Source organism: Lagenorhynchus albirostris, chromosome 16 (assembly GCF_949774975.1).
Source record: "Lagenorhynchus albirostris chromosome 16, mLagAlb1.1, whole genome shotgun sequence".
NCBI classification, from domain to species: Eukaryota; Metazoa; Chordata; class Mammalia; order Artiodactyla; family Delphinidae; genus Lagenorhynchus; species Lagenorhynchus albirostris.
In genome coordinates this window covers 59,677,668-59,696,895 of record NC_083110.1, presented here as the reverse complement: position 1 = coordinate 59,696,895, position 19,228 = coordinate 59,677,668, and the positions used below count along the sequence as shown (strand labels likewise).

Below are 19,228 nucleotides of genomic sequence, written 5' to 3'. Positions count from 1 at the left end.
CCTTGAGAAAGTGGCATTTGTTCTCACATTAGAAGAATGAGAAAGAATGAGAAATGAGAAAGAATGAACAGGTTGAAGAGTGAGGAAGGGACGGCAGGCAGATGGAAAAGCCTGGAGAAGGGCCTGCAATGAGAAGAGTGTGGGGCATCTGAAGAACAGTTTTAGCAAAAGGCCATTTTGATATCATAAAAAGTTCCTTTCAGACCAGAGAGCTTCAAAGGCCTGAAAGCTCAGTGTTTTAAAGAAGGGTGCATAGGGGACCCTTGGACAATCTGGCCTCAGGAGGCTGTGTCTTTGGCCATTTGCCATATAATGATGCTTCCATTATCCAGAAACACCTGAACTTGATAAACAACGACTAGGAGGCCACAATTCATAGGATTTTTCCATTCCTATGAGATAGTGTCATAAATTATTATAAGCAAATTGGCCCAGAGCTGTATTTGTTTTATTTTTAATATTTCCTCATTGCTTAATTAGCCTAATTTAGGTGGTGTTTCTCCTTGTATCATATATTTCTATACATTTTGCTAAACTTCTCTCTCCATAATCTTCCCAGGGTTAGTCTCCTTTATTAAACCAGCATAGAGAGAACTTGGTTTTTTTAAATAAATTTAAAATAATAACAACATTCTACCATCATAGTAATAATTGATTCAGGTGAGAATTATCAATGGATGCTAAAAGTTTGATGAGAAACAAGATTTTTTTACATAGTCTCAAAGTATTTTCCCACAAATCAATTACAAATGGAAAAGCAGGAACGGTACAATAGAGAAACTAGAAGACGCTACCTAACCCAGTGATCACAGTTAACATCAGCCGAAGTGAAACGAAGCAGCATTGTGTCTCCTGAAGTGGTGCACTGGGAAGGATACAACATGATTTGTGGAGCATTCCTGCTAGAAATGTACATGCTGGTCTGAGCATAGGAAACGCCAGACAGACCTAACCTGAGTGGCAGACCCCAAAATAACTAGCCTGCATTCAAGTGTCTGCAGCTTATTCTGAAATGGTTGAGAGAGAGAGAGAGAGAGAGAGAGAGAGAGAGAGAGAGAGAGAGAGACAGGAAGGGGGGGAGATTTAGCAAGCGATAAAAGAAATGGGGTAGAATATTAACCATTGATTAATTTGGTTAAAAGCATATGAGAATTCTTTGTCCTATTCTTGCATCTTTTCTGTAAATTTGAAGTTATATCAAAATTTAAAAGTTACCAAAAATTTCTAAGGTAAAAATAGTTTGTAACAGTATGTCTAGGATTGATCTGCAGATGTCATTCTCTTTAAAAATGTAAATTTATATCTTTCCACTTACCTACTGTGTGCTTAGTGCTAAGTCTTGTTGGAATTTTAAAGAAGGAGGTGGTACTTTTTCCTTTTGATGTAGAACTATTTAGACGGAGAAAACATACAGAAAACAAGAGCGAGTATAAATAATGTAAATATGTATATATACAGTTCACCCCTAAATGACTCAGGCTTAGGGGCCTGACCCTCCTCACAGTCCAAAATCCGAGTGTAATTTTACCGTTGGCCTCCACATCTGTGGATTCAACCATCCATGGATGGTGTAGTACTGTGATACATATTTGTTGAAAAAAAAATCTGCGTATAAATGGACACACACATTTCAAACCCACGTCATTCAACCACCAACTGTATTCATAACTTAAAAAAACAAACCAAGATTTCTTAGGGCCAGATTGTGTGCCTGGAAATTTCTGCCCTGTTTAGAGAGTCAGAATTTTCTGGAAAACTTTGCTGCAATTTGTTTTACTGGACCTCTGTCTGCTTGCATCATTAGCCCTGATCAGTGATTTTAACTTTTTTTTCCCAGTGTAATCTTTTTTAAGCAAAAATCTCAGATTCACAATATAACAGACCCAGCAGAAACATCTCTGGTTAAAGGGGGAGCCCAGAGTACCTCAGGAGGCCTGCCCTCCACCTGCCCCTTTGTTTTAGCAAAATGTAAAGAACCACTTCCTAGGAACATTTGATGTTCCTAAATGTTAACTTTGCTGTTGATTTCCTTTCAGTCATTAGAAACAGAAATGAAGAAACTTCAAAACTCTATTCAAGAAAGCACACAGAATTTTGATGAACATTTGAAAAGACTCTTTGAAAGGAGAGTGAGGGCGGAGATGGCTGTCAGCCAGGTAAATAAAAGCTTTACTTATATGACTTGTTGTTTTAAGGAGCCTCCAGGGCCTGTCATTGCTCTTAGGACAAAGACCAACACCCTGGTCCTGCACTCGATGGCCATGACTCCTGCTCCAGCCTCATCTCTGGCGCCCCCCTCACTTGCCATGCTGAGTTCTCTGCCTCCTGTTCACATCTTCCTCCCAACGCGGCAGTAAGACTCTGCCCACTTCTCTGCTTCCTGGGCTACATCTACTCATCTGTCAGGTCCCAGTCTAGGTTAGATCTTCTTGTTATATACTCTGTTCTTTTACTTCCTATCACTTATTACAACTGAATTTTAATTTATTGTGAATCACTTTTTAATGCTCCCAAGACTATAATAAGCTCCGTGAGGGTAGGGACCGAGTCTGTCTTGTTCATTTTTGTATTTCCAGCAACTAGCAAAGGGCTGGGCTCATCTTGTATGTTGAATGAATGAATAATATACATGCCCTAAAAGATCAGATGAAAAATCTGACTTAATTTGATTCAGCAGTAAGAATATAAATGAAGCATACAATAACTTAGAAGCAAGAAGACCAAAAATGAAGGCTTTAAATTCTGAGGGAAAATTATTCCTAACATTAGATTCTATACCTGACCAAACTATCAACTGAATGTGAAAGGAGAATAATATTTTGAGAAATGCAAGGTCTCAAAAATTTATATGCACCCATTCTCTGGAAGCTAATGGAAGATGTATCTCACCAAAGCAAAGGGGTCAACCAAAAAAGATGAGAGAGGTTAAGGAACCTCCAGGAGGATGTCTGTATTGTCAGGGTCCTAATAGGAATGGTACCCTGAAAGGGTTACATTTAAGAGAGGTAATGCAGGGACTCTTCACTGAGGTATGGGCAGGGTTAAGAGAAACAGTAAAGAATGGTGAAACAGCCGGAGACTAGAAACGATGGGAAGCCAGTGTCATCCCTAGAGTTAAAGAGGCAAGGGAAGGGCACTATTACCAGGACCCAGCAAGACCCGTAGCCATGGGAGAGGGGCTGTTCCTCAGTTATCGTGGCCACAGATAGAAGAACATAATCACTGGCCCAGCAGGGAGGGGATGTATGCATATGGTAGTTAGGTGGGGGGAGATTGGGAATGAATGCTCCAGCATTAGTCTTAAGAGTGCATTAGTCATAATGGCCAAAAAGTAGAAATAATCCAAATGTCCAACAACTATGAATGGATAAATAAAATGTGGTTTATCCCTATAATGGCATATTATTCAGCTACAAAAAGAATGTAACAATACATTCTACAACATGGATGAACCTTGAAAACATGCTAAGTGAAAGAAGCCAGACACTCTAGGCCACATAGTGAATGTTTCCATATATATGAAATGTCCAGAATAGGCAAATCCATAGAGACAGAACGTTAAAGTTAGTGGTTGCTTTGGTTGGCGGCGCGAAGGCCTCTGGGAGGTGTGGGGAGAAATGGGAAATGGCTGCTAACGGATTTCTTTTAGAAGTGATGAAATATTCTAAAATTGTGGTGATGGTTGCACAACTGGGAATCTGATTTTTAAAAGCCATTGAATTACAGACTTTAAAGGAGTGAATTGTATGGATCGTGAAATACATCTTAGTAAAGCTGTTATTTTAAAAAGATAGAACATCTTTTCATACAAGACAATGAGGAAACTATCAAAGACTACTAAGTAACATCAAAAGGACTCAGGAGTCAACTTTAAAAGTTCCCCTAAATGGGACAATTTAAGATTCAATGATAATAATAATTGCAATTAACTGAAACCTATCAAATTTGTTAGATTAATGAATGTGTGATATTTTAAAAATAAAAATGCCATCAAAGGATAACAACAAATTTATTATCTAAAAACTAATAAAGAGAAAGTGTCAAGTATTTACTGTTTTCCTGTATGAACTACACTGCTAGGTAACCAAATAGATAGGGAGAAGCATCCCTTTATAAGAGGATTTCAATCAGTAAGTGAAAAAGGAATGATAGAAATATAACATCACCATTTTGCAGCTCCCAGTGGATTAATGGACCCGAGCATTGAGATCTACAGTTGCTAACATCTCAAAAATAAAGACAACTTGATACTACCTGTTTCCTGATCAAAAAGCACAATATCCTTTATGATCTTCATAAAAGGATCAAACATAAGTCTGATCTGTCCTCTGATTCAGCTGCCAATTTTCGGGAAATACATGGGATAAAGGACTCTGAAAACCTTGCCATAAGTGTGCAGTTAGCAAAACCCAGACTAGGTGAAACTACAGATAACTGCAAATAAATGTGAGGAAAAGAAAGGGCTGAAAGGGAACCTGTGGATTATAAGAGACTTTTAAAATGTGACAGTTTTTTCACCAGCATGTTATACAATAGTGCCTAGAGATACATATTTGGGTAATAATACTGCAAAGAAACATAAAGAGGTGATTACTATAAAAGTCAGGACAATGGTTATTATCGGGGTTGAGATTAGAATGGGGACACATGGAAAGGGCTCTGGTAAAGCGGTAAAGTTCAGTTCTTAATTGAGTGGTGATTACAAGGGTGTTTTGCCTTTATAATAACTCATTCAACTGTACATTTGTTTTACGTATTTTCCTATGTATGTGTTTTATCTTACAATGAAAATTGAAAAAGGTAAAAACAACTGAGCAGTTATTGCAAGTTTATATTCCCTTTTTCTTAAAAAGAATTTCTCTTGCTTGTATGTCATAAACTTGCTTGATGAGTGCCAAGTCTGTGACCCTCAATAGGAAATCCTTTCAAAGGTAGGCATATTGATCATTTTCCCCCTTTTTAAATATTTCTGCAGGAGGAATTGAAAATAAACAACCTTGTGTTTTCCTTACTGTTGGATGAAGAAATAAGCTCCAGAGAAGCCTTCTTGAACAACTACCTTGCAAGGAAGCAGGAGGAGAAAGTAAGTATAGTGTCTGATACCTGAGTACAAGCATCTTCTGACAAAGGGGATCCCTCTTAACAAGAGCTCACGTGCCTAGCCCCTTCCTTCCTTCTACATTCCTACTCAACTGTGTGCTTTCCTTGGCTCCCTGTCTGGGACTTTGCCCCAGGGTCAGATGAAAGTGCCCACTCCAATCTGTTCATAAAGTTATGTGATTCTGCGTCTGCAATCATTTAGTCAAACGAACTATGTAGCTTTCATATGACATATGGTTTATAAAATGAGGCCATGTGGCTTCATGGTTGAAGGGGCCCACTTTTAACCACTGACTAGCTATGGGACCTTGGACAAGACACATAACCTTTAAAGCTATTTTCAAGCTCTTCTCTAGGGAATATTGTTCTCTCTGGACCTTTTGGCACCCTAAGTTTCACTAAATATATAAGTAATGGGTTAGCTTATAGAATGAAAAGCTGTCATATTTTGAAAAGCTCAAATAGGAGCATGAATAGATATGTTTCATTAAAGAGACAATGAATACAAAATACATGTCACATGATACTTTTCAAAAGATGTCAGCTTTTATTAGTATTAATAAATGACATTTATGAATGATATAAAGTATCAAATGACATATGTAGTTATTGTTGCCAAGAGTCTGTTAAAGAGCATATGCAAAGCACCTTCTAAATACAACCCTACTCATAACAACCCTACAGAGTACGGGATTTCTTTTGTAGATGAGGAGTCCATCTCAGAGAGACTGGTAACAGGCTAAGTCACTCACTAGTGTGTGACATACCAGAAATTGGAACTGTAGATATAAATAAAGACCCTCCAAATGAGAATAAGCAGACTATTTATTCAGAGCTTGGTATAGTAAGGGAATCAGCCACCATCACTTGTGTTTGGCAGACACTCAAAGGCAGGCAGGGGATGAGAAAGCTTTATAATGAATAGAAGAGAGGGCTTCAGCTATTCCCTGATTCGAAGTTGTTGGCATGGAGAAGCCTGGAGCAAGTTAATTAGAAGCTTGGCAACCTATGTGCTTGGTTTAGGAAGGAGCTTTGGCTTTCTCTGGTTGGTCCTAAGTTGAAAATGGTGGCAAAAATTAGGAAAGCTGAAAGTTATTGACCAAGTCCTGGCGGTTTAGGGCCAATCGCTGCAGAGGCTGTGGTTTCCCTTCCTGGCTGGTTGTAGGTTATGAGTCAGGGCTCTATCTTTATATACGGTCTGGCTGTTGTCCATTTATATATTCAGTCTCTCAGAACCAAGGTCCATGCAACTCCCAAGCCTGTGCAATTTCATCATCCATACTGCCCTGCCAAGAGTGTAGTGTGCTCCCTAGTCACTTACACACTCGCATACAGAGCTGGCTACCCTTTGAAACAGGTGAGTGGATGTTTGTCCTTTCAGTCTCCAGTCAGTTTGCTTTCTTCTGTGAATGTTATCTGTAATCGATACTTCACTTCACATTTATCTTGTACTAGGGAATTCCTTGTTCTTTTCAGTATCCCCAATATTTTTGTTTATCCTGAAAGATCTCCAGTTCCAATCTTCTATTCCCGATGTTATTATAGAGCCAGACTACAGAGGCCATCCGGAAATCTAGAGAAGACCACGATATGTACAAGGAACACTACGACAACTTACTGGCGGAAGACAAAGTGAGAGCTGTTGTCTCACCCACTCGCTAATGCAATAGAGTTGCTGCTGCCTGGATTTGGGGAAGATTAAGAGGGATATAATTTAATTTCCTCATAGATTTTTCTCCTACTGTAATCACAGTTATGGGTGTACTTCATTCTATGCCACTGTGTATTTCTAAAAATCACTGTGTAAAATAAATTTTTGTAAACTTCTCTTGTTCAAGCTCTCTCTTGTACAAAAAAGAGAGAGCACATTTAGACTTTGGAGGTTTTTGAACTTCAGGTTGCAAGCCCCATTAGTTGGTTATGAAATCAATTTAGTAGGCTATGATCAGCAGATTTATAATGGAAAAGAATAGGATAGAAAAGCAAACCGAAGAATAGAATAGAACAGAATGGAATAAAATAGAGGTAACTTGCATGTTTTACAGGTAAATATCATTTTGTGAAACTTCAGTTCTGAATGATTTCTAAGACCTCTTATATGAAGTAATGTTTTAAATTTACTGAGGTGCTTCTTCAAAGTAAATCTTTGTTAAATCCTTGCACAGTGAGTGGTCACCCTCTAACAAGGTTATAAACCAAGTTTTCATGGATTTTTAAAATCAAAGTGACACAACCTATATTTTAAAGAGTATTGTCAACAAATAAAAGTCTTCTGAACAAAGTTACAATCCTGTCAATGATATGTTTTCCCTTAGGTTCTAGATCGCAGCTTTAAAAAGGAATTTTCTGAAATTCCCAGTCATCAGGTGGATATACTCTACAAACTTTTTAAACGCCGACCAAGGTTTGTTTCCTCTTTGTTATCATGTTTTTGAGAAAAAAATTTGTAAGCATTATTAGATGTCAGCTTTTTCTCCCGATTAGTTTGTAATATTCAGTGTAACATCTTTTATGTGAAAATGTTCAAGTGTCTTGATCATAACTCAGTTTGTTAAAGATCATTCTTATATCTTACAGTAGGCAATGAAGACTAAGGATTTCCTTTTTACTATTTAAAAATAGTTAAGTATCTAAGTAATCATAGTGCTATTATAGGTTCTATTTTATGCATGAAAGTAGTTCCTTGTAAGACACAAATGGCAGACAGATTTATAAACTGTTTTTCCCGAGATGTGTTCCAGCAAGTATGAGTCCCTTGCAGTATTAATTGGAATTACACATAAAAGTCTTCCAGGACAAAATAAGTTTAAGGAAATACTGGGCTGAAAAAGATAAAAGATTTTCTTTACTGAAGAACGTTTCAGAACTTTTTGTAGCCTTTGCATCCCCAAGTATTAGAAATAGAGTAGGAAATGTTTTCCAGACTTATTCGACCACAAGTACCCTTTCCTCGGAGCATCTCATGTGATTTGTGTTCAAGATAAAGTTTGAAAAATGCCAGTATAAATGATTGAAAATAACCATTATCCGAAGAGTTCTAAAATATCTGATTTTTATACCGAGAGTAGCATTAGAACTACATTTCACAGATTTCCAAATTTTTATCAATTCAGATTTCCATAATTTTTAATCAGACATAATGTAGGAATCATGGAGTTTGTCACAAAGATATAGGCTCATTTGTGTCTGAGATGCAAACTCATTCTGTCACCTTTGACAGGTTACATGCAACCTGAGGAATTCAGTCTAGAGTAAGCCTTATGTCTTTTTTTCCCTATTTTTAAAGGAGTGAGTTACATAAGCCTGTGAAGAAAGAAGTGAGACCTCCCATATACTGGGAGGCAGCAGTGGAAAAAGCATAAACTCTATTGTCCAACAGAATTAGCTTTAAATCCTAACTCCACATCTATCAGACCTATGGCCTTGGCCAGTCACTTCTCTCAGAGCCTCGCTTCCTTCATCTAGAAAAAGAGGATAACAATAGTAACTTCACGGCGTATTGTAAAGCACCTTGAGAGTGAGTGCCTGGTACAAATCTCTGTACCCTTCTCTTCCCAGCTGCAGGCCAGGGAAACAAAAATAATCCATTAATGTAGATAAAAAGAGGCACTTCTCCAGTTGCACATATAGCTGAACATTCTCCAGGCTACTCACCTGCAACAAGGATACCAGCAGAGGATGTATGGGGCAGAACCAGGGGACATCCACACTTCCCTCAGGCATTTACTTACCTGCTTAAAATGCCCAGAAGGGAGACATTTTCTAGTGCAGGTAAAACTGCCAGTGCTGACAGAAACTGGGGACATCTATAGTCCAGCCGAGGTCATGTCTGGGGATCCAGAGGGGATGGAAGAAGGTCCAAGTGGGTGCTTTTCTCTTTGGGGTAATCCACCCACTAGCCACAGGAAACTGTCTTGCAGTATCACACCTCTGCTAAGGGTTACGTTAATTTAACAGTGTTTTTTTTTTTTTTTTTGTATGTGAGAATGTGAAAGGTTGATGGGCTTTTATTGGTAATACCAGGATTCACAAACAAAAAGTGCACTCAGATACGACCAGTCTTGTGCCTTTTGGAGAGCGACCAGGATCTGGGAAATTGAATAAGGATGCCTTTGCCCAGTTAATGAAAGCCATGGATGACTTGGACAGTATTAATAACATGCCACAAGGCTTGGACCCCTCCGTCTGGGAACATTTCTGCATGACCAGACGAGCGAAAGTGGAAAATGAACAGAAAGTATATAATAACATTTTATTATTTTATTTCATTTCATTTAGTGTACTAGTATCAAATATATAGTTTACGGTGGTCAGTGCTTCTAGAAAGGCTAGTTATTTAGGTTTTCGCACTAGGGTAATAGTAATATTAATAATAATGATAAAGAAATAAAATATTAACCTCAGTCCTATTGAAGGCTAAGTACTTGTAGACCCAAATTGACGGCCACTAGCCACACGGGGTTATTTTTTACTTGAAATAAATGTGGACAGTCCTAATTGAGACATACTGTAACTGGAAAATACACACAGATTTAGAAAACTTAGCGTGAAAAAAAGAAGGGAAAGTGTCTTAATATTTTTTATATTCTTTACAGGTTGAAATGATAATGTTTCGGATATATTGTATTAAATAAGATAATAAAATTAATTTCACCTGTTTCATTTCACTTGTATAATGTGGCTCCTACAAAATTTAAAATTACACATGTGGCTTGCATCGATGGCTCACATGGCATTTCTCTTGGACAACACTGTTGTAGATACAACTTCTCCTGTCTGCTCTGGTCCTGAGTAGTCCTCATCCCTTTTTGCATAGAAGAATTATATTTCACCAGAATCAGCTTTATAGTTTTGCTAGAATATTTTGTTAATGTAACAAAGGGTAGCAATTTGAGAGTGTGTTTAATTAGGAAGAGACTTCTTCCTCTTGCTGCTTCTTGACCACACCTTGCCCCCTGGCCCTGCCACCAGATTACCTAAATAGTGTGCCGCATGCGTCAGGCTGTCATATTTTTGTTAAAGTATCTATGATTGTAAAACTTTATCTAAGATGATAAGATATAAGAAAAATTCTAGTTGCTTGCGTATTGTCTTTCAGTGAGAAGCAAATTTGATACTTTTCTAATTATTCATGGGATGTACCATGTAAGTTTTGGGTTTCTTATATTACATAATGGCAGGATTTAAATTGTGGTTTATTTCTTAGAAAGTTGGACTTGTTAAGGTTTTGTAACAAAGTTAAAAGATGTATATTTTTTAAAGTTCTTTAAAATTAGTTTGCTTTTATTTCTAAAGCTCCGTATGTTCTGAGATGTTGGTGGTTTGGTTTCTTCAGGTAAAGCAGAAAGCAGCTGGCTTAATAGAAATGGTGGCTTTCCTCCAGAGGAGAACTGAGGATGATGAGAAGGTGCAACATGAAATTGAAAAAGTACTCCGTGAGCTCACCCTGTAATTTGAACCTTTCATTCATGTTCATTTATTCAAACTCTAGGGCTAAATTAGGTTGTGTTATCATGGGGAAGAATGCTGACTCACTGGTTTTCAGCTGGCACTGGCTTACCTATATGCATGGCTTTATAACTTCTCCTTGAGAAAGTGCATTTTGTTACATAAGACCTTATTTCAGAATGAAATTTGCCTACATGCTCCACTGTTCTTACTGCAAATCGTCAAGTTTTTTTTTTACTCTTCAATTTCTGTTTTTCCCTTTTTTAAAATTTGAAGCATAATTGACTTACAAAATTAGTTTCAGATGCGCAACATAGTGATTTGATATTCCTATACATTACTCAACGATCTCCATGATAAGTCGTTACCATCTATCATCACACAAAGTTATGACAATTTTTTTTCTTTTTTTTTTGCGGTACGCGGGCCTCTCACCATTGTGGCCTCTCCCGTTGCAGAGCACAAGCCCCAGATGCGCAGGCCCAGCGGCCATGGCTCACGGGCCTAGCTGCTCCGCGGCATGTGGGATCCTCCTAGACCGGGGCACGAGCCCTTGTCCCCTGCATCGGCAGGCGGACTCTCAACCACTGCACTACCAGGGAAGCCCAAAGTTGTGACAATTTTATTGACTATATTCCCTATACTATACCTCACATTCCTGTGACTTAATCAAATAGGCAAACTTGGGGAAAATCTTTTATTTTAATCTCCTTCCACACGTGTTCCACAGAAAGAACACGTTTCTGCTGGTAAGTACTTTTAAGCTCAAGCCACACAAGCAAACTGTGTGGAAAATTAAGTAGATATCCAAGAAATTTCCATGTAGATGCCTAAGCAGCTAATATTTTTTCTTCAAGGGAGCTTGTTGTATTTTCCAGAGTAATTGGGATACTGTTTTAAGTCCTTGCTTCACTTTTGGCCATATTTACAGCCACATGGATAAATACTTCTCTGATGTTCCCAAATTCATCATTAAACATCATTTTCAGATCTAGGTGATAAGTAGGAATATGAATTACCTAAAAATAGATTTGATAAGTAGTATGCAGATTAAACATTGTTAATATAATATCAGAGATCAATACACGAAGTCAGAACTTTAACAGATTTGTTATTTGGTAGCATCTCTGTTTTTTCCACTTACATTCAAAACCATATTAATCTTTTCTTAATCATGAAGTAAAACCTTATGAATGTGTTTCTGTCCATACCATTCTTTGAGCAGCCCAAGTGTAATTCCACATCAGTAAGAAGAGGTACCCTAGAGACCTCTAGGAAAGCTTGTCATTGGGAAAATATTTTCCACATTAATCTCCAGCATGTTTTCCTTCAACTTAAGGAAAATTAATTTTGAATTTTATATTCAATTTTTATATCAGATATATTTTATCAAATTTATATATCAGATGATAGATGAAATTTGGAATATAAATGTATTACAACTACTTACTTTAAAGTCTTTTTCAATTTAGATTACAGGAAGACAAAGTGAAATTCCAGTTGAATTTGACAATCCAAATCCTCCTTAAACAAGGGCAAGTAGAACTGGAGAATTTCCAGTTACTGCTGGATTATTCTGATGCAATCCTCATCAACAAGAACATAGTTGAAGACTTGAATTCTGTGATTCGGGTAATTCTCATGCTTTAAGGAGAAAAAACCAACATATCACCTGCTGTACCAAATATTTTTCATATTCTCCCATTTCTATGGTAAATCATTCTCATTCAGTTGAACCAGTGGTTGCTAACTCTCACTCTACGTTAGAATCACCTGAACAAGTTTACAAATGTGTCCAGACCCCACCCCTAAGCATGGACATTTTTTTAAAGCTTGCCAGGTAATTCTAAGGTAAAAGAAGTTCAGGACCACGGAGTTAAATGTTCATCCTAATATACATACTATTATTTTGTTAGAGTCAATCTCCTCACCTAATGATAAGTTTGATAAGCTTAGAGAATTGATTTCAGACCTTGCTTGTTTTCTGATATAAACATTTAATGTTATAAATTGCCTTCTAAGCACTATTTTAGCTGCATTCTGCAAATTTTGAAATTTTGTATTTTTATTTTCTTTCCATTTAAAATATTATCTAATTTCCCTTGTAACTTCCTATTAGAAGTTACTATGGGTTATTTAGAAGTGTGTTATTTAATTTCCAAATATTTGAGGATTTTGTGCTATTTGGGAATTATGTGCTAATGTTGCTATACATATTACTTTTATAAATGCTCTTAACCCACAATATATTGTTATTATTGTTGCTATAGATAGTTATCTTTTAGAGTGATGAAAATAAGAAAAAAGCATTTTCTATTCCCCTCCAATTTCACTATTTCAAGAGATCTTTCTTTGTATAGATTGAAGTTTCTGTCTTGTATTATATACCTTCTACTTAAAAAACTTCTTTTAACAACTTAAGTGCAAGTCTGTCGGTAATAAATTCTCTCTGTTTTTCCTTGTCTGAAATTGATTCACCTCTATTATTGAACGATATTTTGCTGGGTTCCCTGGATTGACCGGTTCTTTCTTTCTCCCTCTCATTCTTTTCACTTTAAAGGTGTTCATCTTCTTCTGGCTTAACGGAACTTCTGACAAGATGCCTACTATATTTTTTTAATCTTTGTTCCTCTTAAAATAATGTGTCTGCCTTTGAGATTTTTCTCTTTATCTTTGGTTTTCAGCAGTTTGAACATATGTCTAGGAGTGTGTGTGTGTGTGTGTGTGTGTGATCCTTTTAATGTACTGTTGACTTTGGTTTGCTAATATTTTGTTCATGATTTTGTCCATGTTCATCAAGGATATTGACCTGGAATTTTCTCTTCTTGTGGTGTCTTTGGCTTTGATAATCAAACAGGGTAATGTTGGCCTCATAAAATGTTTGGAAATATTCCCTCCTTTTCAATTTTTTGTTAAGTGTTTGAGAAGGATTTGTATAAGTTCTGGTATGTTACATTTTCACTTACATTCATTTTAAAATATTTTCTAATATCCCTTATTTCTCTTTTGACCTCACTGATTATTTAATAATGTGGTGTTGAATTTCCACATATTTATAAATATTCCAGTTTTCTTTCTGTTATTGATTGCTAGTTTCATTCCCTTGTGGTCAGAGCAGATACTTTGTATGATTTCCATCTTTTAACATGTATTAGGATTCATTTTATGGCCTAACATGTGATCTGTATTTGAGAATGTTCCATTTGCACCTGCAAATAATGTGTATTCTGCTGTTATTGAGAGATGAATTCTGTATATGTCTCTTATGTCTAATTAATTTATAGTGTTCAAATCCTCTATTTCTATATTGATCTATATTGATCTATACTTGTTCTATCCATTAGTGGAAGTAAGATATTGAAGTCTCCAATTATGGTTATTAAAATGTCTATTTCTCCTTCAGTTCTGTCAATTTTTGCTTCATATATTTTGAAACTGTTTTTAGGTGCATATATGTTTAAAATTGTTATATATTCTTGAAGGATTGGCCTTCTATCAGCATATAAAAGACAATTTTTGTTAAAGTTTATTTTGTCTGATGTTAGTATAACTATTCCAGCTGTTTTTTGGTTACAGTTTGCATGGAAGATATCTTTCCATCCTTTCACCTTTGAGCTACTTGTGTCATTGGATCTAAAGTGAGTCTCTTCTAGACAGAATATTATTGGATCTTTTTTTAATCCATTGTGTCTATCTTTGCCTTTTAATTGTAGGCTTTAATGCATTTACATTGAACGTAATTACTGGTAAAGAAGAACTTACTGCTGTCATTTTGGTATTTGTTTTCTGCATGTCATATTTTGTGGTTGTTCAGTCCCTCCATTATTGCTTTCTTTAGTAGATAATTGGGGTTTTTTGCAGAGTACCATTCTGATCCCCTTCTCTTTTCCTTTTCCCTATACCTTTCCTTTTCCGTATGCTTTCTTAGTGGTTACCCCTGGGAATTACAATTGACATCTTAATTTTATAACAGACTAGTTCAAATTAACACCAACTTAGTCTCAGTAGTATGCAAATCTCTGCTTCCATGGAGCTCTGTTTCTCCCCCAGTATGTTATTATTATCATGAATTACATCTTTGTATACTGTGTGTCCATTAACATAGATTTTTAATTATTATTTTATGCATTTTTCTTTTAAACCACACAGGAAAAATAGAGTACCTACAAACAAAAATACAAGAATACTGGCTTTTATATTTACCTATGTAGTTACATTTTTTATTTAGGTTGTTTTTTATTTATTTCTTCTGGCTTTGAGTTACTATCTACTTGCTTTTTATTTCAGCTTGAAGGACTCCCTTTAGCAATTCTTGTAGAGCAGTCTAGTAACGATGGACTCCCTCAGTTTTTGTTTATCTCAGGAAGTTTTTAATTCTTCTTCAATTTTTGTTGTTAGGGTAAGAGCAACAACCATCAGATTTGTTGATGGACTGAATGTGAAGGGTCAGGTAAAGAGAGGGATCAAGAATAAATCTTAATATTTTGGCTTTTGAGCAACTGAGAAGGTGATGGTGTCATTCACTGACATGAGAAAGACTGAGGAGATGTAGCCTTGGCTGGGGACATAGGATGAAGAATGTTGGCTTTTGTTAAATTTGAGATACCTATAGAACACCCAGTGGAAATATCTAATAGCCAGAATTCAGGGTTGAGATACATATTTAGGAGTATTCTATATGTAGATCACATATATTTAACTACATATGGACTATTACATATAGATATCTGCATATAGATAATTTATGCCACAAGATTGCTTGAGACCACGTAGGAAGTGGGTAGATAGGAGGAGGGCATTTGGGCCAACACCCGAAGTCCAATTCTGAAAGATCTAGCAGAGAAGGAGTTAAGTGAGGAGACTGAGAAGGAGCTGCCAGTGAGATAGAAGGGAACCTAGAAACCATGAGAGAAACAGTTCCGAGGAGGAGGGAACCATGCACTATGTCAATTACTTGACAAGAGCAGTCTTAGTGGAGGGTTGGGGCAGGAGCTCAATTGCTGATGGCTGAAGAAACAATATGAAGTGAGGAAGTTGAGACCAGGACTATAAAATAAATCTTATGACAAAGTTGACTGAAAGGAAAGGAGAGAGGAGATGTGGTAGTTCGACAGAAGTGTTTCTCAACCTCAGCACTACTGACATTTTGAGCTGGATGATTATTTGTCGGGGAGAGATGTCCTGCGTATTGTGTGAAGTTTAGCAGCCTCCCTGGCCTCTACCCACTAGATGCCAGTAGCAATGCCCCCCTACAGTTATGTCAGCCAGAAATGTCCCCAGACATAGTTGAATGTCCCCTGGTGGGGCAATATTTCCCACATTTGGGAAATACTGCTCCAGAGAAATGCTTGACCTTAAGATTTTGGAACTGGCGATGACAAGATCAAGGGTATGATCATGGGAGCTGGGTGGCTGAGCAGGATAGAGAAGAGGGCATTGAAAGTGGGAAATTCAAGGAACTGAGCCCAAGCAGTGACCAAAAGATGAAAATGATTTTTATAAAGAGTAGCAGTTGGTATAGTCTAGTGGCATGAACTTGAAAAAGCTAAGTTCTTGAAGGAGAAGGGAGGAAAAATATAAAACATTAACTGATGGAACTCACATACAAATTTATTTTAGAGACATAGTAGTTTCACTGTTAGCAATCTGGGAGAACAACTCCATGAAAATATTCCTGAACTTCATGTAGGCAATTTGAAATGAAGTACAAAATATCTAGGTGTTTAAATATCATATTTAACCCACTGAATTTTTTTGCTTTTCCACTAGCTACCAACAAGATACTGCTGTGCCTAGCTGCATTAAATTACAATCCTTTATCTATAGTGTCAAGAAGCAGGGCAGACTAGGGGTATAAACGCATACAGACTGGTAGATTGGTGATGTCAAGAGGAGTTCCTGCCTAATCACTGACATAAAAGTAAATTGGCTATGCCATTCAAATGTATCTTACAATCCCTTCTGTTCAGTAACTACCATGCTTTATAGTGATCAGATTGTGCCCATCAAGTAATTTTTTAATATCTACTACATTTTAAGAAAGAGGATAGAATTATCTCTGCATTCCAAGCATTTTCTAAGAAAAGCATTCAGCTTCAAATATTCTGTATCCTGTATGCAGAATCGTATTATATGAATATCGGAATGTACTTTTTCTTTAAGACTCAAGGACAAAAGAAAGTTGCTAGCATGATGGAAAGTAAAGAAGTCCACAAAGGAATATTTCAGATCGAGTGGGAACATAAGAAAATGGAGATGGAAATGGAAGATCTAAATCAGAAGGCTCGGGATATTCAGATGCTGTTTTTTTCAAGAGATCGTCAAAAGGTAAGTTCTCCCTGCCTCCCACTATATAATTTTAATTTCATTCATTAATGTATTCATTCATTCAACCAGTATTTAATAAGAAGCCTCTGTGACGTCAAGCATGTTCTATGCCAGAAGTAGTTCATAATGTGACTATGAATTCTGTCTGTTTCTTCTGGTAGTTTACATTTGCTGCCTCTGGTTCTTTGTGACCCATTCAGTAGTATAGTTCTGTTTTGCAGCTCACCAAGAATTTCCTAATTGTCAAATCTCGTGGTCCCTTTCCCAGTCATAACCATCCCTGTAGCATTTGTCCATCTTCTTTTTTTTTGGGCCGTGTGGCATGTGGGATCTTAGTTCCCTGACCAGGGATCGAACCTGCAGTGGAAGCGCGGAGTGTTAACCACTGGACCGCCAGGGAAGTCCATCCATCTTTATTCTTTTTTTTTTTTTTTTGCGGTTCGCAGACCTCTTACTGCTGTGGCCTCTCCCGTTGCGGAGCACAGGCTCCGGACGTGCAGGCTCAGCGGCCATGGCTCACGGGCCCAGCCGCTCCGTGGCATGTGGGATCTTCCCGGACCGGGGCATGAACCCGTGTCCCCTGCATCGTCAGGCGGACTCTCAACCACTGCGCCACCAGGGAAGCCCCATCTTCATTCTTAATTGCCCATTGTTTTGGCTTTAATCATCCCTGTTTTCTCCTGTATTTCTTCCAACATGTCAGACCACTCTGCCTCTTTTCCTCATTTCTCTTTTGTTTCTCTTAAGTATAGCTATTTTTAAGATTCTGCCCCCAGCTCTGTGTTTCTTTCCATGCCCTCTCCTTTGATGATTTCTCTTTTTCTGACTTTCATGATCACTGCTAAGACTCATCCAAGCTTTCTGGACTCCAATTAAATTCCAATTCCAATCTAAGCTCTCTGAACCTGACCTTTCTCAAGCTCTATTTCTGTATTTCCTACTTCCCAACAGCTCCTCTTCTTATTTTGCTTATTTCTGTTCTTTCAGCCATTCACTCAGGGTTAAAGTTGTTGTCCTCTTTGATTCCTCTCTTTCCCTTGTCTTCCAAGTCTTGACTAGTTTATCCATTTACTCCCTCATTCTCTATGCCCACTGCCTTTACCTTGCTTCAGTCCTTCCTTTTCAATGGTTTAGAGTATTTTATAATAATCTCCTAACTAGTCTCTTGACCTTGGGTTTTTCTCTTCTAATTATACTGTATACTGCTGTCACATTCCTATTCAGGTCTAATAACATTACTACTCTGCTCAAACATTTTAAAGTTCCTCTTCTTACCTGGCACATGAATTCTGAAATCCTTAAGTGGCGTTCAGTGTCCTTCAAATTATCTTTTGAAATTCATTCCCACTGTTCCTCTTACACATCAGTATTCTCAAACCAAACTGATTTTATATTCCAGGATTCTACCTCTGTGCCTTTGCTTATACTGGTTCTTCTACCTGCAATATTTTTCCGCATTTTTTTTTCACATCCCTAATCTATCTGTTTTTCAAGGTCTGGTTTAAATGCCACCTCATCCATAAAGCCTTTTGATTTCCCCAGTTCAGAGAAACCATGGCCCAACTCAAACCACCTTTTAATTTGCATGTCACCTTACATATATTCTGGCAACTAATCATACTACACGTTCTCTTTTTCTTGAAGTCTCTGTCATGTTATCTATCTTTGTTATCTCCCTCAGTATCTTTAACTGGGATATTGTTAATATGGGACTTAATGAGACACTCTCAAATGAGACACAATAAATATTTGGTGAGTTGAATAAGTGAATGAATGAATGAGAAGATAAACTCTAGGCATTTGTAACTATTAGTATATAGATGAGTGTATCAATAGCCAAATAAAGTCAAGTCAATCCTAACTTGGATAGATAATTTTTATGAGAAACAGTAACTTTCAAAACTAAGATAATCTTTATAAAATTATCTACTGAAAGAAATAGAGAAAAATATCCTTACATACATTGTGGGTTTTTTTTCCCCTCTTAAAGTACCTAAATGAACCAAACTATGAGACTATGATTGCCATTCAGATTGGAGTAATGGAGCAAACCATTGCTGTTTTAGATAAGGTAGGTCTCAAGGATACTGATCATTATAATTCCAGTAGTTGTGAAAGATTTGAACAAAGTAATAGTTTGCAAATCATGAATTCAAATAGAACCTACCAAAATCTTGCTCTTTTATACTGATATTCAGGATGTAATTAGAGGTCTCTAAATAGTGTCTTTGTAACTGTAACCAATGTGGTAGCCTGAAGCACTTCTTTTTTTTTTAATTTTTATTTTATATTGGAGTATAGTTGATGAACAGCGTTGTGTTAGTTTCAGGTGTACAGTAAAGTGATTCAGTTA

General features: G+C 37.0%; 1 protein-coding gene across 1 annotated transcript in view; it reads left to right on the top strand.

The window, feature by feature from the left end:
- CFAP43 (cilia and flagella associated protein 43) overlaps positions 1–19,228 on the top strand; it is a 99,112-nt gene that overhangs the window by 78,248 nt on the left and 1,636 nt on the right. The window contains exons 28-36 of the mRNA XM_060126570.1: positions 2,037–2,156; positions 4,976–5,083; positions 6,646–6,732; positions 7,416–7,504; positions 9,124–9,337; positions 10,436–10,548; positions 12,021–12,180; positions 16,711–16,875; positions 18,866–18,946. Of these exons, the coding sequence (XP_059982553.1) occupies positions 2,037–2,156; positions 4,976–5,083; positions 6,646–6,732; positions 7,416–7,504; positions 9,124–9,337; positions 10,436–10,548; positions 12,021–12,180; positions 16,711–16,875; positions 18,866–18,946 (1,137 nt within the window). The remainder of the gene's footprint in view (positions 1–2,036; positions 2,157–4,975; positions 5,084–6,645; positions 6,733–7,415; positions 7,505–9,123; positions 9,338–10,435; positions 10,549–12,020; positions 12,181–16,710; positions 16,876–18,865; positions 18,947–19,228) is intronic.